At 60.9% G+C, this 27,437-nt stretch overlaps 1 protein-coding gene across 1 annotated transcript; it reads right to left on the reverse strand.

Annotated features, from left to right (window-relative positions):
* Window positions 1-946: 946 nt before the first annotated feature.
* Window positions 947-26,609, reverse strand: LOC133750525 (serine/threonine-protein kinase MARK2-like). Its single transcript, XM_062180102.1, has 2 exons — window positions 25,778-26,609; window positions 947-1,206 (listed from the first exon to the last, which is right to left on the reverse strand). The coding sequence occupies exons 1-2, from the start codon at window positions 26,607-26,609 to the stop codon at window positions 947-949; spliced, it is 1,092 nt and encodes a 363-aa protein (XP_062036086.1).
* Window positions 26,610-27,437: the final 828 nt, after the last annotated feature.

The raw sequence follows: 27,437 nt of genomic DNA on the forward strand, positions 1-27,437 counted from the left end.
CTGCCGCCCCCTCTGCTCGTTCCTCGTCCAAACACCAGCGCCCAAGCCTGGATGAGCTCTGCTGCTCGGGGGAGCCCACTTCCTGCTGCTGGAGCGGGAAGCCACTTCTGGAAGTTTCTCTGGGCGCTCACAGGCCGGCTCGTCACGGTGGCGGTCGGCCAGGTGCGGCCTCCAGGGGCACGCTGCCTGGTGTTTTGTGGACAGAAGCTTCCAGAAGCCCGGGCCCCCGATCGACCCCACCCCAGGCCAAGCTGACCCCTGCCCCGGCTCCCTCAGCTGCTCTGCTCTTTGATCCACTTTATTCTCTGCCAAACCTCTCACCTGGGTGCACTCGCGGCCTCTGCCTGCGGGGTTTGTGTTTGGCTGGAAGGGTTGTGTAGGGTCTCAGGCACAGAAGCCACGCCCAGGAGAACAAAGCACAAGACAAGACACATCCCAGCGCACAGGGTGGGGGGGCATTGCCGCACCTCCCTCCTCCGCAGAACCGGGGCGTCACGTTAGATCCCCCTTGGCCCCGGCAAGGCGGGCATCCCCACAGAAGCCGCAGGGGGACAGGACCGGGAGACGGGCAATGCCACGTCCCTGCCTCCAAGACCCCAAACGGGTGGCTTCAGGATCGGGTGCACGGTCACCCCTGTGTGGAATGACCTGGGGCCTGGTCCCTCCTGGGACCCGGGTCGCTCAGCCCACCTGTGCCACCTGGACAGCACCTGAGCCACAGAGCAGCCAGCAGTGCCGGGCACTGAAGGCCCTGAGGGTTCGGCCACAGACGGCATGCACCGACGCTGGTGTCACACGCTCACCAGGCCGGCTCAGGGCAGCACAGACACAGCCAGACGCCGCGGAGAGCAGCTCACCCCTCCCCTTCTCCGCAATGGCGGGTTCAGCTCACACGTCAGCTGACTGGACACACACCAGTTCACAGCTGCAGCTGGAACCCTGGCCCCTACTGTGACAGGGGGCTCCGAGTGTGCTGGAGGCCCTGGGCACGCACAGGGGACGCCGCACACGGCAGCGCTGGAGGCCCTGGGCACGCACAGGGGACGTCATACATGGTAGTGCTGTAGGCAGACCCTGGGCACGCACAGGGGACGCCGCACACGGCAGCGCTGGAGGCCCTGGGCACGCACAGGGGACGCCGCACCCGGCAGCGCTGGAGGCCCTGGGCACGCACAGGGGACGCCGCACCCGGCAGCGCTGGAGGCCCTGGGCACGCACAGGGGACGTCACACACGGCAGTGCTGGAGGCCCTGGGCACGCACAGGGGACGCCACACATGGCAGTGCTGGAGGTCCTGGGCACGCACAGGGGACGTCATACATGGTAGTGCTGTAGGCCCTGGGCACGCACAGGGGACGCCACACACGGCAGCGCTGGAGGCCCTGGGCACGCACAGGGGATGCCGCACACGGCAGTGCTGGAGGCCCTGGGCACGCACAGGGGACGTCATACATGGTAGTGCTGTAGGCAGACCCTGGGCATGCACAGGGGACACCGCACATAGCAGGTCACCCCAGGCTCAGCAGCCATCCTGCCTTCAACCTCTGCCATTCACCGCTCGGTGCGGCGAAGTACAACAGCCGGGGACACGGACAGAAGGAGACGGCAGCTTTATTTCAATCAGCACCCCTGACACGAGGCACGTAAGGTCGACGCAGGGCTGGGCAGTGACCAGGCCCCGAGAGTCTCAGGCGGCCCTGCGCGGCCCAAAAGCCAGCCTTGACGGTGGGGTTCCATTATGGATCCCCAACACCCACGTGGGAGACCTGGACTGAGCCCCTGGGCCTGGCTTCGGCCTGGCCCAGCCCTGGCTGTGGCAGGCATTTTGGGAGTGGGCTAAGTAGATAGGAATGTGTGGCCTTTCAAATAAGGTAAAAAATAAATACAAATTTTTTTGTATATTTGCATAAATACAAATGTAGCAAAAGAAACTAAGCCAGTGGTGGGCGGGGCCAAGGAAGGGTGTGACAAGCACAGCCCCACAGTGCAGCTGCCCCCAGCCACACAGTGGGGCTGGAACCTCTCAGTGCCCTAACGCAGGCAGGCGCACGGCCCAGGGCAGGCGCAGCTGCACAAGGTCCCTGAGCAGTGTGAGACCAGGGGACAGAGGTGCGGGCAGGACGCCAACAGTACCTGCTGCAGCCAGGTGTGCAGAGGGGAGGGGTACAGGTGCACAGCTGGGGGTGCACAGGAGGGGACATTTCTGAGAGGGGGTGCACAGGAGGGGTCAGGGCTGAGCTTAGGGTACACACGAGGGCACAGGGCTGAGCTGGGGGTGCACACGAGGGGACATGGCTGGGGAGGAAAGAGCTGAGAGGGACAGGGCTGAGGGGACAGGGCTGAGAGGGGGTATAGAGGGGACAGGGCTGAGCTGAGGGTGCAAAGGAGGGGAAAGGGCTGAGAGAGGGTACAGAGGGGACAGGGCTGAGCTGGGGGTGCACAGGAGGGCACAGGGCTGAGCTGGGGGTGCACAAGAGGGGTCAGTGCTGAGCTGGGGGTGCACAGGAGGGCACAGGGCTGAGCTGGGGGTGCACAGGAAGGCACAGGGCTGAGCTGGGGGTGCACAGAGGGCACAGGGCTGAGCTGGGGGTGCACAGGAGGGCACAGGGCTGAGCTGGGGGTGCACAGGAAGGCACAGGGCTGAGCTGGGGGTGCACAGAGGGCGCAGGGCTGAGCTGGGGGTGCACAGAGGGGACAGGGCTGAGCTGGGGGTGCACAGGAGGGCACAGGGCTGAGCTGGGGGTGCACAGGAGGGCACAGGGCTGAGCTGGGGGTGCACAGGAAGGCACAGGGCTGAGCTGGGGGTGCACAGAGGGCGCAGGGCTGAGCTGGGGGTGCACAGGAGGGCACAGGGCTGAGCTGGGGGTGCACAGGAGGGCACAGGGCTGAGCTGGGGGTGCACAGGAAGGCACAGGGCTGAGCTGGGGGTGCACAGGAGGGCACAGGGCTGAGCAGGGGGTGCACAGAGGGGACAGGGCTGAGCTGGGGGTGCACAGGAAGGCACAGGGCTGAGCTGGGGGTGCACAGGAGGGCACAGGGCTGAGCAGGGGGTGCACAGAGGGGACAGGGCTGAGCTGGGGGTGCACAGGAAGGCACAGGGCTGAGCTGGGGGTGCACAGGAGGGCACAGGGCTGAGCTGGGGGTGCACAGGAGGGCACAGGGCTGAGCAGGGGGTGCACAGAAGGGACAGGGCTGAGCTGGGGGTGCACAGGAGGGCACAGGGCTGAGCAGGGGGTGCACAGAGGGGACAGGGCTGAGCTGGGGGTGCACAGGAAGGCACAGGGCTGAGCTGGCGGTGCACAGGAAGGCACAGGGCTGAGCTGGGGGTGCACAGAGGGGACAGGGCTGAGCTGGGGGTGCACAGAGGGCACAGGGCTGAGCTGGGGGTGCACACGAGGGCACAGGGCTGAGCGGGGGTGCACAGAGGGCACAGGGCTGAGCTGGGGGTGCACACGAGGGCACAGGGCTGAGTGGGGGTGCACACAAGGGGACAGGGCTGAGCTGGGGGTGCACAGAGGGGACAGGGCTGAGCTGGGGGTGCACAGAGGGGACAGGGCTGAGCTGGGGGTGCACAGAGGGGACAGGGCTGAGCTGGGGGTGCACAGGAGGGCACAGGGCTGAGCTGGGGGTGCACAGGAAGGCACAGGGCTGAGCTGGGGGTGCACAGAGGGCGCAGGGCTGAGCTGGGGGTGCACAGGAGGGCACAGGGCTGAGCTGGGGGTGCACAGAGGGCACAGGGCTGAGCTGGGGGTGCACACGAGGGCACAGGGCTGAGCGGGGGTGCACACAAGGGGACAGGGCTGAGCTGGGGGTGCACAGGAGGGCAAAGGGCTGAGCTGGGGGTGCACAGAGGGCACAGGGCTGAGCTGGGGGTGCACAGAGGGGACAGGGCTGAGCTGGGGGTGCACAGAGGGCACAGGGCTGAGCTGGGGGTGCACACGAGGGCACAGGGCTGAGCGGGGGTGCACACAAGGGGACAGGGCTGAGCTGGGGGTGCACAGGAGGGCAAAGGGCTGGGGGCAGCCCCATCCTGGGGGTGCACAGCAGGGTCAGGCTGTGTGTGGCAGACAGTGGGGCTCGGTGGCCTTAGCCCAAGCTGGACGCTGAAAACTGAGACTTCACAGATCCCGCATAAGCCTGAGAGGCCACCTCCCTAGGGAAAAAGGATCTTTCACATGTCTCATGTGGGGGGCGCTCATCTACCCTCCCCCACGTGTCCACAATGGCACGAGCTGGGCTGGAGACTCGTGCGGCCCAGGGTCTGCACAGGAAGGATCTGGCATCGGGAGGCAGAGGCAGGAGGAGCCCAGGTCCCCTGATGCGGGACACGCATGCCCTAACCAGCACCCCACCCACAGGCCAGCGCCCGCCCCAGGAAAGCTCTTTGCAGCCGGTAGCTCCCGAGGTCTGTGCTGGCGAGCCTGGCAGGGCAAGGCCCCACCCCTGAGCAGCAGCCAGCCCAGAGGGAACACCCGGAAAAATCGCAGGGCCCAGGGGTGGGCACGGGGCTCAGCCGCCCAACAGCTACCCAGGGGGACACCACAGACACGCAACACACAGAAGGCAGCTCCAGTATGTCTCCCGAGATGCCTGGCTGGCGGGGGTGACCCAAACACACACACTGCTCCTAAAATAGCAGCAGCAGCAGCAAAGAAACTTCTGGAGCAAGGATAACCCCTCAAGGTCAAGAACAGAAAGCCTGCAGCTCCCAGGTCTCGCAAGCTAAGAGGCTCATGGGTGAGTGACAGCGGATGGCAGGTCAAGGTCAAGCTGTGAGGGGCAGCAAGGCCACGGAGGTCACTGTGGAAGCTGCAGGCAGAGGAGCTGCCCCAATATATCTCAAGTCTAAGTAAGCGCTCCTGGGGCCGGCGCCACGTGCCATAGCGTGTAAAGCCGCCGCCTACAGTCCCGGCATCCCATCCAGTTGCCAGCTCGAGTCCTGGGCGCTCCACCTACGATCAGGCTCCTGGCTACAGCCTGGCAAAGCAGCAGAAGATGGCCCAAGTCCTTGGGCCCCTGTACCCATGCGGGAGACCCAGAGGAAGCCCCCAGCCCCTGGCTTCAGATCAGCCCAGCTCCAACCATCGCGGCCATCTGGGGAGTGAACCAGGAGTCTCTCCAGTGCCAGAAGACTTCCTGCAGACAGCGGGAGAGGGCGTCACAGACGAGTGCAGGGGGCAGTGGTGAGCTCGGGGCTCGGGGGCCGTGGTGTCGTGAGAGCACAGTGCAGCGGACAGAGGTGTCCTGAGAGCACAGTGCTGGGGCCGTGGTGACCTGGGGGCCGTGGTGTCCTGAGAGCACAGTGCAGCCCCCAGCTCACCACGGCCCCCGCACTGTGCTCCATCACGGCCCCCAGCTCACCACGGCCCCCACACTGTGCTCCACCACAGCCCCCAGCTCACCACGGCCCCCAGCTCACCATGACCCCCGCACTGTGCTCCATCACGGCCCCCAGCTCACCACGGGCCCCGCACTGTGCTCCACCACAGCCCCCAGCTCACCACGGGCCCCGCACTGTGCTCCATCACGGCCCCCAGCTCACCACGGCCCCTAGCACTGTGCTCCACCACGGCCCCCAGCTCACCACGGGCCCCGCACTGTGCTCCACCACAGCCCCCAGCTCACCACGGGCCCCGCACTGTGCTCCATCACGGCCCCCAGCTCACCACGGCCCCTAGCACGGTGCTTTCAGGACACCACAGCCCCCAGCTCACCCCGGCCCCCGCACTGTGCTCCATCACGGCCCCCAGCTCACCACGGCCCCCAGCACTGTGCTCCACCACGGCCCCCAGCTCACCCCGGCCCCCGCACTGTGCTCCACCACAGCCCCCAGCTCACCACGGCCCCCAGCACGGTGCTCCACCTCGGCCGTGTGCTCACCTCGGCCGTGGTGAGCTGGGGGCTGTGGTGTCCTGAGAGTGCAGTGCTGGCGGCCGTGGTGAGCTGGGGGCCGTGGTGGAGCACAGTGCGTGGGCCGTGGTGAGCTGGGGGCCGTGATGGAGCACAGTGCGGGGGCCGTGGTGAGCTGGGGGCCGTGGTGTCCTGAGAGCACAGTGCAGGTGACAACTCACTACGGCCACCGAGCTCACTGCCACCCTCTGCCCTGAGCTCCCGGGGGCCAGCCCCCCAGGCACGAGGTAGAACACCTCTGGAGAACCCGCCTAGCCCTAAGAGAAGCCCAGACAGGGACCGTGGGGCCTTCCTTAAGGCCTGGGCAGACGATCCACCAAAGGCGAGATCCACACGCACCTCCCGGGCAGCCAGCTCAGAGCGGGGTGGAAGGCGATGTTTGCTGAGTCACAGCAGGGCCCGAGGCGGGGGCTCAAGTCCTCATGTCCCTGCCCCCACCCCAGACCAGATGGAGCTCCCAGCGCCCAGCTGTTGTGGGGGTTGGGGAGGGAGCCAGTGAACGGAGCTATCTCTTTTACTCTTTCCAATATTAAAAATAAAACTAAAAACGGAAACCAACCCCCTGCGATCCCACACACACACAGACACTGCGCGTGGCGTCAGGGTTCCACGTTGCACCTGCTGGGGTCGCTCTCAGGAAACTGGCCGGCCCCCCCAGGAAACCAGGGGCGCGGCCCTGCACCTGCTCCCGACTCTTCCCAGGGTGACGTCTGCAGTCCCCGTCATGGGGTCGCCGACCACCACATCCGCCTCTGCTCCTTCTCACCGGGACGGGGTTGTGACACAGCGGGCTCACCGGGACCCGGGCATCCCGGCCCTCATCTGAGAACCTGGGCCCCACTCCCCTCCTCGCCTTCCATGGTTTGGGGCCCCCTCCCATCCCAGCCCTCCAGCACTGTGCCCCTCTACCCTCAGTGCCCTATAGGGCCAGACCCTCCTCCATTCCTCATCCTCCTGGGCCTAGCCCTGCTCCCCTTTTTGCCCTCCAGGGCTGGGCCCTGCTCTTCTCAGAGCCCTCTAGAGCTGGAAGCCGATCTCCTCCCCACCCTCCAGGGCCTGGGCCCCACTCCCTCCTAGCCTTCCAGGGCCTGGGCCGCCTCCCATCGCAGCCCTCCAGTGCCAGGCCCCACTGCCCTCAACGCCCTATAGGGCCAGACCATGCTCCACACCTTGACCTCCAGGGTTGGTCCCCACTCCAATCCTCACTCTCCCGGGCCTGGTCCCCACACCAATCCTCGTCCTCCAGGGCCTGGGCCCCACTCCCCATGCTGCCCTCCAGGGCCATACCTCACACAACACACTGCCCTCCTGGGCTGGGCCCCAATACCCTCAAAGCTCTGCAAGGCTGGACACTGCTCCCTTCCACGCCGCCCAGGGCCTGGGCCCCACTCCCTCCTCTGCCTCCAGGGCCTGGGCCCACTCCCTGCTCGCCCTCCAGGACATGGGCCCCACTCCAATCCTCCCCCTCCAGGGTCAGGTCCTGCTCCCGACCTTGCAATCTAAGGTCAGGCCCCGCTCCCTTCCTCACCCTTCAGGGCCTGGGCTCTGCTCCCCACACTGCTCTCCAGGGCCGGACCCCTAACCCCTCCTCACCCTCCAGGGCCTTGGCCCCATTCCCCTCCTAGCCCCCAGGGCCAGTGCTTGCTCTCCTCCTCACCCTCCAAGCTCAGGTTCTGCTCCCCTCCTTGCCCTCCCAGGTCCGGTTCTACTCAACTCCTTACCCTCCAGGGCCTGGCCCCACTCCCCATGCTGCCCTCCAGGACTACCCTCAACGCCCTCTAGGGCTGGCCCCTGCTCCACTCCTTGTCCTCCTGTGTGGGGCCCTGCTCCCCTCCTCGCCCTCCAGGGCCTGGGCCAGATTCCCCTCCTCACTCCCCAGGCCAGGGCCTGCTCTCTTCCCACTGCTGGGCGGACCACACACCCCTCCTTGCCCTCCAGGGTTGGACCTTGCTCCCCTCAGGCAGGGCTCTGGCCTATTCCAGGGCGTGGCCTGGCTCCCCTCCTCACCCTCCAGGGACTAGGCCCACTCCCCTCCTCTCCCTCTTGGTCCTGGACCCCACTCCAAGCCTCGCCCTCCAGGTCCTGGCCTCTACTCCTATCGCTGCCCTCAACGCCCTATAGGGCTGGAACCTGCTCTACTCCTCGAGCTCCAGGGACTGGATTCGCTCTCTACACTGACCTGCAGGGTTGGTCCCCACTCCCCTCAACACCCTCAGGGCCTGACCCCGCTCCACTCCTCAGTCTCCAGGGCCGGATCCCACTCCCCTCCTCACCCCCCCAGAGCCAGGGCCTGCCCTCCTCCTCGCCCTCCAGGGCCTGAGCCCCGCTTGCCACGCTGCCATCCAGGGTCGGGCTCCACTCCCCTCCTCACGCTCAAGGGCCGGACCCCACTCCCCTCCTCGCCCCCCCAGGGCCAGGGCCTGCTCTCCTCCTCACACTACAGGATGGGCCCAGAATCCCTCCATGCCTTCAGGACCTGGGCCCCCCTCTCCTCGCCGTCCAGGGCCTGGGCCCCATTCCAATCCTTGCCCCCCAGAGCCAAGTCCTGGTCCTCTCCTCGCCCTCCAGGTTTAGGTCCCATTCCATATACTACCCTCCAGGGCCGAGCCCCACTGCCCACGTCCTCCAGGGCAGGACCCCGCTCCACTCCTCGAGCCTCAGGTCCGGGCTTGCTCCCCTCCTTGCCATACAATGCCAGGCCCAGCTCTGCTAAAAGCCCTCCAGAGCTGGATCCTGCTCCATTGCTCCCATCCCAGGGCCAAGGACCGCTCCCCTCCTCGCCCTCCTGGGCCTGAGCCCCGCTCTTATCACAGCCGTCAAGGGCATGATCCCACTGCCTTCAACGCCCTATATGCCTGGACCCTGCTCCACTCCTCGAGCTCCAGGGCCTGGGCTCTGCTCCCTACACTGCCCTCCAGGCTTGGGCCCCACACCACACAACACCCTCCAGGACCAAACCCTGCTCCCTCCTTGACCTCCAGGGCAAGACACTGCTCACCTCCTCGCCCTGCAGAGCCGGGCCTGCTCCCCTCAGACGTGTTCCTGGCCTCCATCCAGGGCCATACCTGCTCCCTACTTGCCTGTCATGGCCTGGGCCCAGCTCCAACTGCTGCCCTCTATGGCCGGGCCCCACTGCCCTCATCGCCCTCCAGGGCTAGACCCTGCTCTACTCCTTGCCCTCCTGGGTCTGGACCGGCTCTCCTCCTCACCTCCAGGGCCTGGGCCCCCTCCCATCGCAGTCCACCACACTGTCCTATATAGAACCAGACCATGCTCCACTCATTGACCTCCAGGGCCTGGGCTTCTCTTCCCCACGCTGCTCTCCAGGGCCAAGCCCCCAAGCCCTCCTCACCCCCAGGGCCAGTGCCTGCTCTCCTCCTTGCCCCAAAGGGCCTTAGCCCAGCTGCCCACACTGCCTGCCATGAAAAGACACACTGCACTAAGCAACTTTTAGGACTGGACCCTATTCCACACCTGGACCTCCAGGGATGGCACTCCACCGCATACACAACCTTCCAGGGCAGGCCTCACTCCCCTCAACACACTCTATGGTCTGGGCCCCACACCCCTCCTCGCCCTCCAGGGCCTGGGCCTGGGCCTGGGCCCCACGCCAATCCTTGTCCTCCAGGACCAGGCCTTTCTCCCCTCCTCTCCCTCCAGGCACTGGGCCCATCTCCACACGCTGCCCTCCAGGGCCAACACCCACTCCACACACTGACCTCCAGGCCCAGGCCCCACTGCCTTCAATGCCCTCAAGGGTTGGACCCCGCTCCACTCTTCGCCCTCCAGGCCCTCCAGCTTCAAGACCCACTCACCTCACCACCCTCCAGGGCCGGACACTGCTCCCCTCTTGGCTGTCCAGGGCCTGGGCCCCACAACCCTCCTCGCCCTCCAGGGCCTGAGCCCCGCACCCCTCCTCGCCCTCCAGGGCCTGAACCCACTCTGTTCAATGCCCTCCAGGTCCAGACCCCAGTGCCCTCAACGCCCTCGAGGGCCACACCCTGATCCCCTCCTGGCCCTTCAGGGCCTGAGCCCCGCTCCCCACGCTGTCCTCCTAGACTGGAACCCACTCCCCTCAATGCCCTCCAGTCTGGACCCGGCTCTCCTCCTCGCCCCCCAGGGCTTGGGCTGTGAACCACACGCGGCCCTCTAGGGCCTGGCCCCACTGCCCTAAACACCATCCAGGGCCGGAACCCACGCCACTGCTCGGCCTTATGGGCAGGGCTCTGCTGCACTCCTTGGCCTCCAGGGCTGGGCCCAGCCCATCTCAGCCATGGCCTTGGCCAGCCTCCAGGGCTGGGCCTCACTCCTGGACTTGCCCTGCAGGGTCAGGCCCTGCTCCCCGGAGCTATGGCCATGGTCTCCCTCTAGGGACAGGTCCCTCTCTCCTCCTGGGGATCCAGGGCCAGTCCCAGCTCCCCTGGCATGGCCCTGGCCACGCTCGAGGGACAGGCCACTCTCTCCTCCTTGCACTCCAGAGCCAGGCCAAGCTCCCCATAGGCTGTTCCCTGGCCGCAACCCCCCAGAGCTGGGCCCCCACCCTCTCTGTGCCTTGCTAGCTAGGCCCTGCTCCCCTCGTGTGCGCCACTAGCAACCCACCAGAGGGGCCACACTCCTCTCCTTGCACACCAGGACATGGGACCAGCTACTGTTACTGCCCTCCAGGGCCAGGCCCCACTCCCCTCACCACACTCCAAGGCCAGGCCCCGCTCCCCTCCTTGCCCTCCAGGGCCTGGGCCTGGGCCCCACGCCAATCCTTGCCCTCCAGGGCCAGGCCTTTCTCCCCTCCTCGCCCTCCAGGGACTGGGCCCATCTCCACACACTGCTCTCCAGGGCCAACACCCATTCCACACACTGACCTCCAGGGTCAGGCCCCAATGCCTTCAACACTCTCCAGGGTTTTATCCTGCTCCACTTTTCTCCCTCCAGGGCCTCCCCCACGCTACTCAAGCCGCCCAGAGCAGGACACCACTCAGCACCTCATCCCCCATGGCCTGGGCCACGCTCTCCTCCTCACCCTCCAGGGCCCGGGCCCCACTCCCATAGCAGCCCACCAGGGTCATGCCCCACTTCCCTCACCACCCTCCAGGGCCGGACACTGCTCCCCTCTTGGCTGTCCAGGGCCTGGGCCCCGCACCCCTCCTTGCCCTCCAGGGCCTGGACCCACTCTGTTCAATGCCCTCCAGGTCCAGACCCCAGTGCCCTCAACGCCCTCGAGGGCCACACCCTGATCCCCTCCTGGCCTTTCAGGGCCTGAGCCCCGCTCCCCACGCTGTCCTCCAAGGCTGGAACCCACTCCCCTCAATGCCTTCCAGTCTGGACCCGGCTCTCCTCCTTGCCCTCCAGGGACTGGGCTCCATCCACACGCGGCCCTCTAGGGCCTGGCCCCACTGCCCTCAACACCATCGAGGGTCGGACCCCATACCACTGCTTGCCCTCCGGGGCCGGGCTCTGCTGCACTCCTTGGCTTCCAGGGCTGGACCCAGCTCTACTCAGACATGGCCTTGGCCAACCTCCAGGGCTGGGCCTCACTCCCGTACTTGCCCTGCAGGGTCGGGCCCTGATTGCCGTGGTCACCCTCTGGGCACAGGCCCCTCTCTCCTCCTGGGGATCAGGGCCAGTCCCAGCTCCCCTCAGGCAGGGCCCTGACAACACCCCCAGGACTGGGCCAATGACCCTCTCCGTGCCTTGCTAGCTGGGCCCTGCTCCCCTCGTGCGCGCCACTAGCAACCCCCATAGGGGCCACACTCTCATTGCACACGAGGACCTGGGCCCAGCTACTGTTACTGCCCTCCAGGGCCAGGCCCCACTCCCCTCACAACACTGCAAGGCCAGGCCCTGCTCCCCTCCTTGCCCGCCAGAGCCTGGGCCTGGGCCTGGGCCCCACAGCAATCCTTGCCCTCCAGGGCCAGGCCTTTCTCCCCTCCTCGCCCTCCAGGCACTGGGCCCATCTCCACACACTGCCCTCCAGGGCCAACACATACTCCACACACTAACTCCAGGTCCAGGCCCCACTGCCTTCAACGCCCTCCAGGGTTAGACCCCGCTCCACTCTTCGCCCTCCGGGGCCTGCCCTGCCCTGCTCAAGCCGCCCAGAGCAGGACGCCACTCACCACCTCATCCCCCATGGCCTGGGCCACGCTCCCCTCCTCACCCTCCAGGGCCCGGGCCCCATTCCCATGGCAGCCCCCCAGGGTCATGCCCCACTTCCCTCAACACCCTATAGGGCCGGACCCTGCTCCACTCCTCGAGCTCCAGGGCCAGGCCCCACTCCCCACACTGCCCTCCAGGGCCAGGCCCCAGTACCCTCCACGCCCTCCAGGGCTGGACCCTGTTCCCCTCCTCGCCCTCAGGGCCTGTTTCCCACACCCACACCCCTGCTCACCCTCGTGGACAAGGGCCCCACTCCAAGCCTCACCCTCAAGGGCCGGGCCCTGCCCCCCAGACTGCTCTCTAGGCTTGAGCCCCACTCCCCTCAAGGCCTTCCAGCTTTGAACCCACTCACCTCACCACCCTCCAGGGCCGCACACTGCTCCCCTCTTGGCTGTCCAGGGCCTGGGCCCCGCACCCCTCCTCGCCCTCCAGGGTCTGGGCCCTGCTCTGTTCAATGCCCTCCAGGCTGGACCCCACTCTCCTCTTCTTCTGGGCTCTGGACCCACTCCAATTCTTGCCCTCCAGGGCCTAGGCACCGCTCCCCACGCTGCACTCCAAGGCCGCACCCAGTTGCCCTCAACACCCTACTATTAAAAGCAACAGGCCCTAGAGTGTGAGAAGAGGAGCTGGGCCCTGGTGAGCAAAGAGGGGTGCAGGGCCCAGCCCTGCAGTGTGAGGTTTGGATTGGGGCCAGGCTCGGAGGGCGAGGAGAGGTGTTGGCCTGGAATGGAGGGTGAGGTGGGGATTGGGCCCAAGGCCTGGAGTGTGGTGAGGGGAGTGGGGTCTGGACCTGGAGGGAGGCCAGCGCCCTACCTGAGGGGAGCAGGGCCTGACCCTGGAGGGCGAGGAGGGCAGTGGGGCCCAGCCCTGCTGGGTGGCTAGTGCCAGACAGAGGGGAGAAGGGCCCGGAAGAACTTTCTAGCAATTTGTAAGGATGACTGCAGATTGTTTTTTTAGTCATGACTCCTATTGAGGGCTGGGGATCTCTGTGTCCTCTCCCTTGAATTTAGGCCCACCTTAGGGACTGCTTGACAATACAATATGTCTCTCTCTCTTCCTCTCTCCCTCTCTGTGTGTGTGTGTGTGTGACTCTGCCTTTCAAATAAATATATAAATCTAAAAACAGAAGCTCTGTGCTGGGTTGAATAGATTCCCTCCCTCGCCCCTTACTCATGTCCACCCAGGCCCTCAGACTGATCTTATCTGGAAATAAGTAAATACAATATGGTGTACGTTCTGCTACGTGACTCCCCAGGCCACATCACAAAGGTGGTAAAACACGACTTAGGCTAGAACTTCGAACCTCCTGGTAAGAAGTCCTCCACCGTAGGCAGCCCGGCCAGCGGCAGAGAGACGGCACAGGGAGGAGAGAGATGCCCGCTGGTCCCCACAGCTGATGAGTGACACAGCAGCTGCTTTAACCCCAGCCCAGAGCTCTTCGCCAGCTGTCGATTACGTACACGGGGATGTCTTCAAGCTCCAGAAACCCACCGCGGACCGAGAAGAGCCGGGGAGTCTGAGGCCTGGGCGCCGCTCTCCGCATGCAGGCGCTGCCCTCTCCTGCATCCTTCACCGTGTCTTTGGTGGCGACCTCAGGTTCACCCTGCACCCCTCTCTCCTGTCCCCGAGTGCCTCATTCTCCCGTGCTCGGTAGCTGCCTGTCCCTGGGAGCACAGGCCGGCCCCTCCATGTGGGTTTGCACTTGCAAGTCCCTCCCGTTGTTCAAACCTGTCCTGTGCACCTGCATGGCACTAACTGATTTGCATTTATGATCTCATTTCACCCCACCAGGAGCCCTCTCATCCCTGTATCGTCTTTCTCTGTGCCACCTGGCTCCTACTACCTCTCTGCCATGTTAGGGACAACCTTCTCCTCCCCCCGCCTCTGGTTCACCCTCCCTCCTGTGCCCTCTGCTGGAGCCTCCATGGTCCTCCATATTCCTTGTCCCAATCATCTGGACCACGCCAACCTATCTCTGGGGGTCTCCGTGTAAGTGTCACTGCCCCATAGGACACGCTGGGTGGCAAGTTGGATCCTCCTGTGGCTGTGACAAGCTCCCTCCTGCTGTCTCCTTCATGTATGGTACCTTGTGTTTTGTTCTTTTTATTTCACAGGTAGAAATATAGGCAGAGAGAGAGAGAGAGTGAGAGCGAGAGAGAGAGAGAGAGAGAGAGAGAGAGAGAAGGAGAGAGAGAGAGAAAGGTCTTCCTTCCATTGGTTCCCTCCCCAAATGGACACTACTGCTGATGCTGCACCAATCTGAAGCCAGGAGCCAGGTGCTTCTTCTTGGTCTCCTATGCGGGTGCAGGAGCCCAAACACTTCCACTGCCTTCCTGGACCACAGCAGAGAGCTGGACTGGAAGAGGAGCAACCGGGACTAGAACCCGGCGCCCATTTCAGATGCCGGCACCACAGGTGGTGGATTAACCAAGTGTGCCACGGCACCGCCCTGTACCTTGTGTCTTGTAATGACCCTTTTCTTCGGCCTGGCGGTAAGGTCTAGAAGGTGTCGTTTTTCTTTCTTCTATACTCAGTTCTTCGTGCAGTCCCTCGGTCGTGGTAATGACAGTCAGGCTCTAGAGGAAGCTCATGTCATATTAGTTAATGTATAATCAAGGCTACAGCCCAGGCCCCCACGTTCTCACCCATGGGTGTCTGTCTAGGCCCCACCCATGGGTGCGGCCAGAAGCCACCTGGACACAACACCTCGAAGCACACGACCGCCTGCTGGGAGCAGCTGTTCCGCCCAGGTCCAGGGGAGAATCTTGTGGTTGCACTGGAAGCATCAGGATGCACCCATTGTACAGCCTCCTAGGCAGCAGAAAGAGGAGGGCCTTAGAGATGCCCCTTTCCACCCACTCCCAGCCTGCCCAGGAAGGAGCCACGGGAAGGGCACAGCACGGCACGTAAGTGCGGCAGCTCCAGAGTGGGCACTCAGGATGAAAGCCAGGAAACGGGAGGACCATGGGAGGCCCCTCGTGGAGCTGCAAACCAGGCCCCTCCGTAGACACCTCCTGTCTCCTGACTCAGCCCCTTGGATGAGGATGAATGGTCGCTGAAGATACTCCCAGAGAATGTTGTGGTTCAGAACGGAAACTGCTCTGTCGACCTCACAACAGAGGAACAACCCGATACCAAGGGAAGGAGACTGGACAATGAGGGACACTCGTGGAGAGGGGGGAGAACACACGCTCTGGGAGACGCTGCCCAGCACCACTGGCTCACTTGCCACTTTCTCATTGAGAAAAATAAAGCAGAGGAAAAGGGATAATATTGCGGGGAAAAGAAATTTTTATTCTGTAACAGGGTCAGTTCTAGAAAGCTCTCTGGACCTTGGACAATATCGGCTTTGATTTTGAAATATTGCTCATGGCTCGGTGAGGTCAGAACAGTGAGAGTGTGAGCATGAAGAGGACTTTGTCCTTTGTACTATAGCCTATGTCCTTTTACCTGTGCCCTAAGCCCTGTATCTTGCGTCCTATGCCTGGTGTCCTCATTTTGGCAGCCTGTGTCCTATACCCTGTAGCTGTGGCCTTTGTCCAGTGGCCTGTGTGCTGTACACTGTGGGCTTTATCCTGTGTTCTCTAGCCAGTGTCCTCGTCCTTTAGCCTGTGTCCTGTGTCCTGTAGCCTGTGTCCTGTGTCCTGTAGCCTGGGTCCTGTGTCCTGAGTCCTCTAGCCTATCCCTGTGTCCTGGAGCCTCTGTCCTGTGTCCTGTGTCCTATGTTGTTTAGCCTTTGTCCTGTCTCCTGTAGCCTATAACCTGTGTCCTGTAGCCTGTGGACTATATCCTGGAGCCTGAGTCCTGGGTCCCGTAGCCTGGGTCCTGTGTTCTGTATTCTGTGTCCTCTATCCTGTGTCCTGTGTCATCTGGGCTATGTCCTGTGTCCTGTAGCCTGTGGCCTGTGTGCTGTAGCCTGTGGCCTGTGGCCTATGTCCTGTGTCTTTTGAGTCCTGTAGCCTGTGTCTTATGTCCTGCGTTCTGGGTCCTGTAGCCTGTGTATTCTGTCTGCTAGTCTGTGAAATAAGTCACAGGACACAGGCTACAGGACTGAGGCCTAAGGCTACAGGACACAGGACACAGGCTACAGGACACAGGACACAGGACATAGCCCAGACGACACAGGACACAGGATAGAGGACACAGGATATGGAACCCAGGACACAGGCTACAGGACACAGGCTACAGGACACAGACATAGGTGACAAGCTACAGGACACAGGAGAGAGGCTACAGCACACAGGCTACAGGACACTCTATCCTATAGCCAGTGTCCGGTCTCTCGTTCCCTCTTTCCTTCAGCCTGTGTCGTGTAGCCTGTGTCCTGTGTCGTGTAGCCTGCGTCCTGTATCCTTTGTTCCGTCGGTCTGTCCTGTATCCCATAGCCTGTGTCCTGGAGCCTCTGTCCTGTATCCTGTGTCCTATGTTGTTTAGCCTTTGTCCTGTCTCCTGTAGCCTATAACCTGTGTCCTGTAGCCTGTGGACTATATCCTGGAGCCTGGGTCCTGGGTCCCGCAGCCTGTGTCCTGTGTTCTGTATTCTGTGTCCTCTATCCTGTGTCCTGTGTCGTCTGGGCTATGTCCTGTGTCCTGTAGCCTGTGGCCTGTGTTCTGTATTCTGTATCCTCTATCCTGTGTCCTGTGTCGTCTGGGCTATGTCCTGTGTCCTGTAGCCTGTGGCCTGTGTGCTGTAGCCTGTGGCCTGTGGCCTATGTCCTGTGTCTTTTGAGTCCTGTAGCCTGTGTCTTATGTCCTGTGTCCTGGGTCCTGTAGCCTGTGCATTCTGTCTGCTAGTCTGTGACGTAAGTCACAGGACACAGGCTACAGGACTGAGGCCAAAGGCTACAGGACACAGGACACAGGACACAGGACACAGGACACAGAACATAGCCCAGACGACACAGGACACAGGATATGGAACCCAGGACACAGGCTACAGGACACAGGTTGCAGGACACAGACATAGGTGACAAGCTACAGGACACAGGAGAGAGGCTACAGCACACAGGCTACAGGACACTCTCTCCTATAGCCAGTGTCTGGTGTCTTGTTCCCTCTTTCCTTCAGCCTGTGTCGTGTAGCCTGTGTCCTGTGTCGTGTAGCCTGCGTCCTGTATCCTTTGTTCCGTCGGTCTGTCCTGTATCCCATAGCCTGTGTCCTGGAGCCTCTGTCCTGTGTCCTGTGTCCTATGTTGTTTAGCCTTTGTCCTGTCTCCTGTAGCCTATAACCTGTGTCCTGTAGCCTGTGGACTCTATCCTGGAGCCTGGGTCCTGGGTCCCGCAGCCTGTGTCCTGTGTTCTGTATTCTGTGTCCTCTATCCTGTGTCCTGTGTCGTCTGGGCTATGTCCTGTGTCCTGTAGCCTGTGGCCTGTGTTCTGTATTCTGTGTTCTCTATCATCTGTCCTGTGTCGTCTGGGCTATGTCTTGTGTCCTGTAGCCTGTGGCCTGTGTGCTGTAGCCTGTGTCCTGTAGCCTGTGTCCTGTGTCTTTTGAGTCCTGTAGCCTGTGTCTTATGTCCTGTGTCCTGGGTCCTGTAGCCTGTGTATTCTGTCTGCTAGTCTGTGACCTAAGTCACAGGACACAGGCTACAGGACTGAGGCCAAAGGCTACAGGACACAGGACACAGGCTACAGGACACAGGACACAGGACATAGCCCAGACGACACAGGACACAGGAGAGAGGACACAGGATATGGAACCCAGGACACAGGCTACAGGACACAGACATAGGTGACAAGCTACAGGACACAGGAGAGAGGCTACAGCACACAGGCTACAGGACACTCTATCCTATAGCCGGTGTCCGGTGTCTTGTTCCCTCTTTCCTTCAGCCTGTGTCATGTAGCCTGTGCCCTGTGTCGTGTAGCCTACGTCCTGTATCCTTTGTTCCGTCGGTCTGTCCTGTGTCCCATAGCCTGTGTCCTGGAGCCTCTGTCCTGTGTCCTGTGTCCTATGTTGTTTAGCCTTTGTCCTGTCTCCTGTAGCCTATAACCTGTGTCCTGTAGCCTGTGGACTATATCCTGAAGCCTGGGTCCTGGGTCCCGCAGCCTGTGTCCTGTGTTCTGTATTTTGTGTCCTCTATCCTGTGTCCTGTGTCGTCTGGGCTATGTCCTGTGTCCTGTAGCCTGTGGCATGTGAGCTGTAGCCTGTGGCCTGTGGCCTATGTCCTGTGTCTTTTGAGTCCTGTAGCCTGTGTCTTATGTCCTGTGTCCTGGGTCCTGTAGCCTGTGTATTCTGTCTGCTAGTCTGTGACATAAGTCACAGGACACAGGCTACAGGACTGAGGCCAAAGGCTACAGGACACAGGACACAGGATACAGGACATAGCCCAGACGACACAGGACACAGGATAGAGGACACAGGATATGGAACCCAGGACACAGGCTACAGGACACAGGTTGCAGGACACAGACATAGGTGACAAGCTACAGGACACAGGAGAGAGGCTACAGCACACAGGCTACAGGACACTCTCTCCTATAGCCAGTGTCTGGTGTCTTGTTCCCTCTTTCCTTCAGCCTGTGTCGTGTAGCCTGTGTCCTGTAGCCTGCGGCCTGTATCCTTTGTGCCGTCGGTCTGTCCTGTGTCCCATAGCCTGTGTCCTGGAGCCTCTGTCCTGTGTCCTGTGTCCTATGTTGTTTAGCCTTTGTCCTGTCTCCTGTAGCCTATAACCTGTGTCCTGTAGCCTGTGGACTCTATCCTGGAGCCTGGGTCCTGGGTCCCGCAGCCTGTGTCCTGTGTTCTGTATTCTGTGTCCTCTATCCTGTGTCCTGTGTTGTCTGGGCTATGTCCTGTGTCCTGTAGCCTGTGTCCTGTGTTCTGTATTCTGTATCCTCTATCCTGTGTCCTGTGTCGTCTGGGCTATGTCCTGTGTCCTGTAGCCTGTGGCCTGTGTGCTGTAGCCTGTGGCCTGTGGCCTATGTCCTGTGTCTTTTGAGTCCTGTAGCCTGTGTCTTATGTCCTGTGTCCTGGGTCCTGTAGCCTGTGCATTCTGTCTGCTAGTCTGTGACATAAGTCACAGGACACAGGCTACAGGACTGAGGCCAAAGGCTACAGGACACAGGACACAGGCTACAGGACACAGGACACAGAACATAGCCCAGACGACACAGGACACAGGATAGAGGACACAGGATATGGAACCCAGGACACAGGCTACAGGACACAGGTTGCAGGACACAGACATAGGTGACAAGCTACAGGACACAGGAGAGAGGCTACAGCACACAGGCTACAGGACACTCTATCCTATAGCCGGTGTCCGGTGTCTCGTTCCCTCTTTCCTTCAGCCTGTGTCGTGTAGCCTGTGTCCTGTGTCGTGTAGCCTGCGTCCTGTATCCTTTGTTCCGTCGGTCTGTCCTGTGTCCCATAGCCTGTGTCCTGGAGCCTCTGTCCTGTGTCCTGTGTCCTATGTTGTTTAGCCTTTGTCCTGTCTCCTGTAGCCTATAACCTGTGTCCTGTAGCCTGTGGACTCTATCCTGGAGCCTGGGTCGTGGGTCCCGCAGCCTGTGTCCTGTGTTCTGTATTCTGTGTCCTCTATCCTGTGTCCTGTGTCGTCTGGGCTATGTCCTGTGTCCTGTAGCCTGTGGCCTGTGTGCTGTATTCTGTGTCCTCTATCCTGTGTCCTATGTCGTCTGGGCTATGTCCTGTGTCCTGTAGCCTGTGGCCTGTGTGCTGTATTCTGTGTCCTCTATCCTGTGTCCTGTGTCGTCTGGGCTATGTCCTGTGTCCTGTAGCCTGTGGCCTTTGTGCTGTAGCCTGTGTCCTGTAGCCTATGTCCTGTGATTTCTGAATCCTGTAGCCTGTGTCTTATGTCCTGTGCTGGGTCCTGTAGCCTGTGCATTCTGTCTGCTAGTCTGTGACCTAAGTCACAGGACACAGGCTACAGGACTGAGGCCAAAGGCTACAGGACACAGGACACAGGCTACAGGACACAGGACACAGAACATAGCCCAGACGACACAGGACACAGGAGAGAGGACACAGGATATGGAACCCAGGACACAGGCTACAGGACACAGGTTGCAGGACACAGACATAGGTGACAAGCTACAGGACACAGGAGAGAGGCTACAGCACACAGGCTACAGGACACTCTATTCTATAGCCGGTGTCCGGTGTCTTGTTCCCTCTTTCCTTCAGCCTGTGTCGTGTAGCCTGTGTCCTGTGTCGTGTAGCCTGCGGCCTGTATCCTTTGTTCCGTCGGTCTGTCCTGTGTCCCATAGCCTGTGTCCTGGAGCCTCTGTCCTGTGTCCTGTGTCCTGTGTCCTATGTTGTTTAGCCTTTGTCCTGTCTCCTGTAGCCTATAACCTGTGTCCTGTAGCCTGTGGACTATATCCTGGAGCCGGGGTCCTGGGTCCCGCAGCCTGTATCCTGTGTTCTGTATTCTGTGGCCTCTATCCTGTGTCCTGTGTCGTCTGGGCTATTCCTGTGTCCTGTAGCCTGTGGCCTGTGTTCTGTATTCTGTGTCCTCTATCCTCTGTCCTGTGTCGTCTGGGCTATGTCCTGTGTCCTGTAGCCTGTGGCCTGTGTGCTGTAGCCTGTGGCCTGTAGCCTATGTCCTGTGTCTTTTGAGTCCTGTAGCCTGTGTCTTATGTCCTGTGTCCTGGGTCCTGTAGCCTGTGCATTCTGTCTGCTAGTCTGTGACGTAAGTCACAGGACACAGGCTACAGGACTGAGGCCAAAGGCTACAGGACACAGGACACAGGCTACAGGACACAGGACATAGCCCAGACGACACAGGACACAGGAGAGAGGACACAGGATATGGAACCCAGGACACAGGCTACAGGACACAGGTTGCAGGACACAGACATAGGTGACAAGCTACAGGACACAGGAGAGAGGCTACAGCACACAGGCTACAGGACACTCTATCCTATAGCCGGTGTCCGGTGTCTCGTTCCCTCTTTCCTTCAGCCTGTGTCGTGTAGCCTGTGTCCTGTGTCGTGTAGCCTGTGTCCTGTGTCGTGTAGCCTGCATCCTGTATCCTTTGTTCCGTCGGTCTGTCCTGTGTCCCATAGCCTGTGTCCTGGAGCCTCTGTCCTGTGTCTTGTGTCCTATGCTGTTTAGCCTTTGTCCTGTCTCCTGTAGCCTATAACCTGTGTCCTGTAGCCTGTGGACTATATCCTGGAGCCTGTGTCGTGGGTCCCGCAGCCTGTGTCCTGTTTTTGTCTTCTGTGGCCTCTATCCTGTGTCCTGTTTCGTCTGGGCTATGTCCTGTGTCCTTTAGCCTGTGGCCTGTGTGCTGTATTCTGTGTCCTCTATCCTGTGTCCTGTGTCGTCTGGGCTATGTCCTGTGTCCTGTAGCCTGTGGCCTGTGTGCTGTAGCCTGTGTCCTGTGGCCTATGTCCTGTGCTTTTGAGTGCTGTAGCCTGTGTCTTATGTCCTTCGTTCTTGCCTCCTCGCACCCTTGGTCTGGGCCTGCTCCCCTCCTCCCCCTCTAGAGCCAGGCCATTCTCCCCACATTCGCATCCCTGTCCTCCCTCCAGGGCCAGACCACGTTCCCCTCCTCACCTTCAGGGCCAGGCCCTGCTCCGCTTCTGGCCTTCCAGGGCCTGGGTCCCCACCTCTCCTTGCCCGACAGAACCTGGGCCCCACTCCAACCTTCACACTCCAGGGCCTGGGCCCCGCTTCAGGGCTTCCCTCCAGGGCCAGGCCCCACTACCCTCAACGCCCTCCATGGCTGGACCCTGCTTGCCTACTCGCCCTCCAGGGCCTGGGCCCAGCTCCACTCACTGCCCTCCAGGGCTGGACCCTGTTCCCCTCCTCACCCTCAAGGGCCCAGGCCCCACTCCAATCCTTGTCCTCCAGGGTCAGACCCTACTCTCCTCCTTGATCTCCAGGGCCAGGCCCTGTTCTCCTCTTCACCCTCCAGGGCCTGGGCCCAGCTCCCCACACTGCCCTCCAGGGCCTGGCCCCACTGCCCTCAATGCCCTCCAGGGCTGCAGCCCGCTCACTCCTTGCCCACCTGGGCTGGCACTGCTCCCCTCCCTGCACTCCATGGCCATGGCACACTCTGCTAAAAGCCCTCCAGAGCTGGAACCTACTCCCCTACTGGTCCTGCTCCCCTCCTCGCCTTCCAGAGCCAGGCCCTGCTCCCCTCAGGCCCATCCCTGGCCTCCCTTCAGGGCCAGACCCTGCTCCCCTCCTTGGCCTCCAGCGCCTGTGTTCGCCTCCTCACACTCCAGGGCTGGACCCCACTCCTCCTCCTCCAGAGCCAGGCCATTCTCTCCACAGACGCATCCCTGTCCTCCCTCCAGGGCCAGACCCCACTCCTCTCCTCACCTTCAGGGCCAGGCCCTTCTCTGCTCATCGCCTTCCAGGGCCTGGGTCCTCACCTCTCCTTGCCCGACAGAACCTGGGCCCCATACCAACCTTCAACTCCAGGGCCTGGGCCCCGCTTCAGGGCTTCCCTCCAGGGCCAAGCCCCACTACCCTCAACGCCCTCCATGGCCGGACCCTGCTTGCCTACTCGCCCTCCAGGGCCTGGGCCCACCCTGCTCGCCACCTTCCAGGGCTGGGCCCTGCTCCCCACCTTGAAACCAGAGCCTGGGCCCAGCTCCACTCACTGCCCTCCAGGGCTGGACCCTGTTCCCCTCCTCACCCTCCAGGGCCCAGGCCCCACTCCAATCCTTGTCCTCCAGGGCCAGACCCTACTCTCCTCCTCGATCTCCAGGGCCAGGCCCTGCTCTCCTCTTCCCCTCCAGGGCCCGGGCCCAGCTCCCCACACTGCCCACCTGGGCCTGGCCCCACTGCCCTCAATGCCCTCCAGGGCTGCAGCCCGCTCACTCTTTGCCCACCTGGGCTGGCACTGCTCCCCTCCCTGCACTCCATGGCCATGGCACACTCTGCTGAAAGCCCTCCAGAGCTGGGACCTACTCCCCTACTGGCCCTCCGGGGCCTGGGCGCCACTCTCCTTCTCGCCCTCCAGGGCCTGGGCCCAGCCCCCCATGCTGCCCTCCAGTGCTGGGCCCCACTCAGCACGCTGCTCTCTTGGGCCGGGCCCCACGAACCTCAACGCCATCCAGGGCCAGACCCCGCTCCCCTCCTCGCCTTCAGGGCCAGGCCCTGCTCCCTTTCTCACCCTCCAGGGCCTTACCCTGCTCCCTCTTACCTTAAGAACCTGGGCCCAGCTACCATTGCTGCCACTAAGTCACTGGTGTCCCTCAGTGCTCCCTAGCAGCCACTGCCTCTGTCTTCGAACACCCTGTTGTCACTGCAGCATTGGGCACCCTGCACTGTTGACCAGCACCTGCCACTTCATGGCCTGCCTTGGCTGCCTCCTTCTCCATCCTCTGGCATCCCCAGGGAAGCCACATCTTTGTGCCCCAGTGCAGCCACCAGGAGCCACCTGTCATTGGGCCCCAGCACGGTCCCCAGCAGCCTCCCTTTGATTGCCCGAGGATGCTTCCTACTTCTTCTTGGGCTCTCCTGCAGCCACAGGTTATTTGGGCCCTCTGCGCCACTCCCAGGCCCACTGCGCAGCCCCTAGGCCCCACTAGCACCTTCCCTGGGCACTCCCTCTGCCACTGCATCACTAGGTCACCACATGGACCCCAGCAGCTGCCTCCTTACTCAGCCACCCCCACAGTGGCCGGGTTTTAGAACCCCCATTCTCCCAGAAGTCGCCAAGTCTTTGGGGGTTCCCGCAGTCCTGAGCAGTCGTTGCCTCTGTCCTCTGGCACTCCTGCTGTCCCTGCATCATGTCTGAACTTGGAAATCAGGTTCTACAAAGGGGTCTCAATGAACACTCCCGTGGCCAAAGTCTGGAGGGAGGGCGAGTGGTCCTTGCTGCAGGACTGTTGAATGTGCAGAGGGGGAACGTGGGTGTGGCACGAGGAGGGAATTTTCCCTGTGAGTCACCTTTAAGAGCATGGCTCTGGGAAGGAATCCCTTCCAACATGCTTTTTGGCAAAGAAAAACCTGGCAGGAAAATGGAAAGCATGGGCACGAGTCAAGGTGCCAGGTGCCTTCTTCCCAGACATGTGGGTCCTGAGTTCTTTGGGGCACACAAGAAGGCAGCTCAATGGGAGAGGCCACCTCGGTCTGCGATGCAGGCTCCTCAGGTCAGATCTGGGAGCTTCAAGTTGTCACTGCATTTAATAATCCATGGACCGGGGACTTGGGCTTGGAGAAGGAAACTCAAGTGAGAAGACTTCCCAGGGCAGAGAGCCACCTGAGCACATATGCAGGCAATAATCCAAGACAGAATAAAGTGGGAGGAGGACAAAGAGTGTCATCCAACGTGGGCCCTGTATCTTACAGCCGGCATCCCACACCAATTGCTTTGAACTGGCTCAGAGACCTGGGGGATCTAAAAGAAAACATGACTAGGGAGAAGATCAGGGGCACTCCAGACACCAGAGCAGCAGTCTGCCTTGCTCACCTTTCCCATGGAGCTGAGTCCATCCCAGTCACGGCACAACGATGCGGCAGGAAGTTCAAGTCCATTCTTTGTCTCGCATAAACCCAACACGGATCATGAGGGTGGGGGAGCAAAAGAAAAAGTAGGTATTTGTGAGAAAATGCTACTCCTGCTAGCCAGCAGGGCACTAAGGGAGGGGCCCAATAATGCCTGGCACAGGATTTTTCATTACAGAGTGATATTCATGGATTTCTTTTTAAAACAAAATCAAACACCATGTTCTTCTATTTGGGGAAAAGCTCCTGACCCCTAACCATGAAAACATGTTTCCTACTGGCCATCTGAAAAATGCAACAATGTATCCTCTCTCTGCCTGCAATGTCGCTTACTGCCTCCTCACCTGCCTCCTCCCAGACAGGAGTCCATGACTCCCCCTTCACTGCTAAACTTCTCATGGAAGGCCCCTCCTCTGGGCCATTTCCCAAGAGGCTACCGAGAGGCCACTCTCCTCTCTGCACTCAAGGGCTGTCCTCTGGGGCTGGCAGGATGCAACACAGCCATCTGAAGAATCTGACCACTCTCCTGCCAATCCCCAGGCGACCCTTGCCCTTTCTCGCCTGCCTGTCTGAGCTCCCTGCCTCCTCCTCCTCCTCCTGCTGCTGCTGCTGCTCTTGGCCTGGGATGCTCTGCCTCTCTGGAGCTCTCTGGGAGCCACTCCTGACTTCCAACTCCGCCTCACTGCTGTCGGTGCTCAGTGTGGTGGAGAGAGAGGTCAGAGCATCCTGGCTGAGGACGGCACAGGCAGCGGGGGTCCTTGTCCACATGTCCCGTTGGGAACTCTCTCTCCTGCAGGACTCACTGCTGCTCACACCGGGAGTCCCGAGGCAAGGAGTCTGCCCCGACTGGTCCTCTATGAGCACCAGTGGTTGGGAGCTCAGGGCGCCACACTCACGGGCTCTGCTGTTGCAGCCTGAGTGTCCCTGGAGGCACTGGAGGACGGGACAGCTCTGAGCCTGGGGCGTGGGCTTCCCTTTGCTGTGCTCCTCCTGAAGCCCTGGGCACAGGACACTGGCTTGGAGCCTGGGTGGCAGGGAGCCTGCTTTGTGGCCCAGCTGGAATCCCAGGTCCTCAAGGGAGCTTAGAGCTCCAGGACCCTGAGGAGGTACTGGAGGCTCCACTGCACTCTGTCCATGCATTTCCTGGATGCTGAAGACCTGCTGTTGGGAGACCCCCCAGCATGGCACAGGGGGCAAGGGGTCATCCCACTCCTGAAGCCACAGTGGAGGGCACAGGCCCCATGGGAATTCCCATCCTGCCTCTTCCTGGGGAAGAAACAGGAACTCGTCACTGGTTGCAGGTGCTTCATGTCCTGCCTGGAGCCATGGGTGGCCCATGATGTCTGCTGCTGTGGGCCTGGCCTCAGGGTCCCGGGTCAGTAAGCTGTCCACCAGGTTACACAGCTCTGGGTTTCCATAGTGGGGGATTCTGTAGTATCCAGACAGGATGGCTGCCTGCAGCTCCACAAAATCCTCTCCGACGAAAGGGAGTGCCCCTGCTGCCATGGCGTACAGGATCACACCCACGCTCCACACATCCGCCTTGTACCCGCAGAACTCCTCACCTAAGAACTCCTCGGGCGCACAGTAGGCAAAGGTCCCGCACAGACTCCGCAGGCGCTCTCCATCCGCCAGTTTGCAGCTGAGCCCAAAGTCGCTCAGCTTGATGTTTAGGTTGGCGTCGAGAAGCAGGTTTTCTAACTTCAAATCCCTGTGCACAACGTGCTGCGCGTGGCAGTAGTGCACAGCTAATAGGGTCTGCGTCAACAGCTGGCGAATCTCTCCATCTAGAAGGTAGCCGCGTTCTACCATGTAACCTCTGAGGTCCCCCCTGACCGCACATTCCATGAAGATGTAGCCCCTCTCGGCCGTGTGCCTGACCTGCAGTAGCTTAATGATGTGAGGGTGCTGCAGCCCCCTCATGATTTCTGCTTCTGCACACAACTGCTGGAAGCCACAGGAGTGCTGGCCCCCATTCTCCACAACCTTCACAGCCACCTGGCTCCTGCTTTCCCAATGATAGGCCAGTTTCACCAGCCCAAAACCGCCCTGGCCGAGGACCCTGAGGACCTGGTACCCATCCAGGACCTCCTCCTCACTGGTGAAGGCGCTGAGGCCTTCCATGGTGCGATCCCCACCCCCACCCCGCACCCCTGCACTTACTAGTCACCTAAGTAACAACAAAAATTGGGAAACAAATAGAACTCAAACAAGCTAAGTGGAAACCAAAATTAACAGCTCTATATGCTACTATTTCTAACAGATAATGCTAACTCTATTAACTATGGTATACTAATCACTAACACTGTATCAAAATTTAGAATTAAAAGTTATAAAACACACAGAATACTAAAAATGGTGAAGGAAAGCAACACCAACTATGGTAACTATGGTAACAATGCTATTCAATAAGTCTTATAACGATCTTATCTAAATCGAAGGATCAAAAAATGAGGAAACAGAAAACAAGGAAACACATGAAGGACAAATGAACACAGCATCAAGTACATTTAGCCTGTGAAGAAAACACAAAAAACAAATAAATAAATATTTAAAGACAATAAATACACAAGCATACAATGTAAAAATGGGAGGGGGGGAGAAATTGAAAAAAATAGCAAAAAACCAAAATAGAAGAAAAACTAAAAGAACCACTACTGTAAAGAGAACTAATAGACCAGACAAAACAACACTACAAATGACAGGACAAGGGAAAACCAGTGATGTCGTCCAATCCTTCAGGCAGTCTCCACAGAGCTTCCTGGGCCAACTGAACAGAACCGAGCCCAAGCCAGGGAACTGGGAAGGCAGTTGGAATGACATCACAGTGGCTCTCCTGGGGTCAGAGGAGGCTCTAACCAATCACAGCTGGGGACACACCATGGTCTTCTCAAGAAACCTTCCACTTGGTTAAAGAGAAAGGGCCCCAAAAACTTTGGGCTTAAGTTGGTG

The sequence above is a fragment of the Lepus europaeus genome, chromosome 21 (assembly GCF_033115175.1).
Source record: "Lepus europaeus isolate LE1 chromosome 21, mLepTim1.pri, whole genome shotgun sequence".
NCBI lineage: Eukaryota > Metazoa > Chordata > Mammalia > Lagomorpha > Leporidae > Lepus > Lepus europaeus.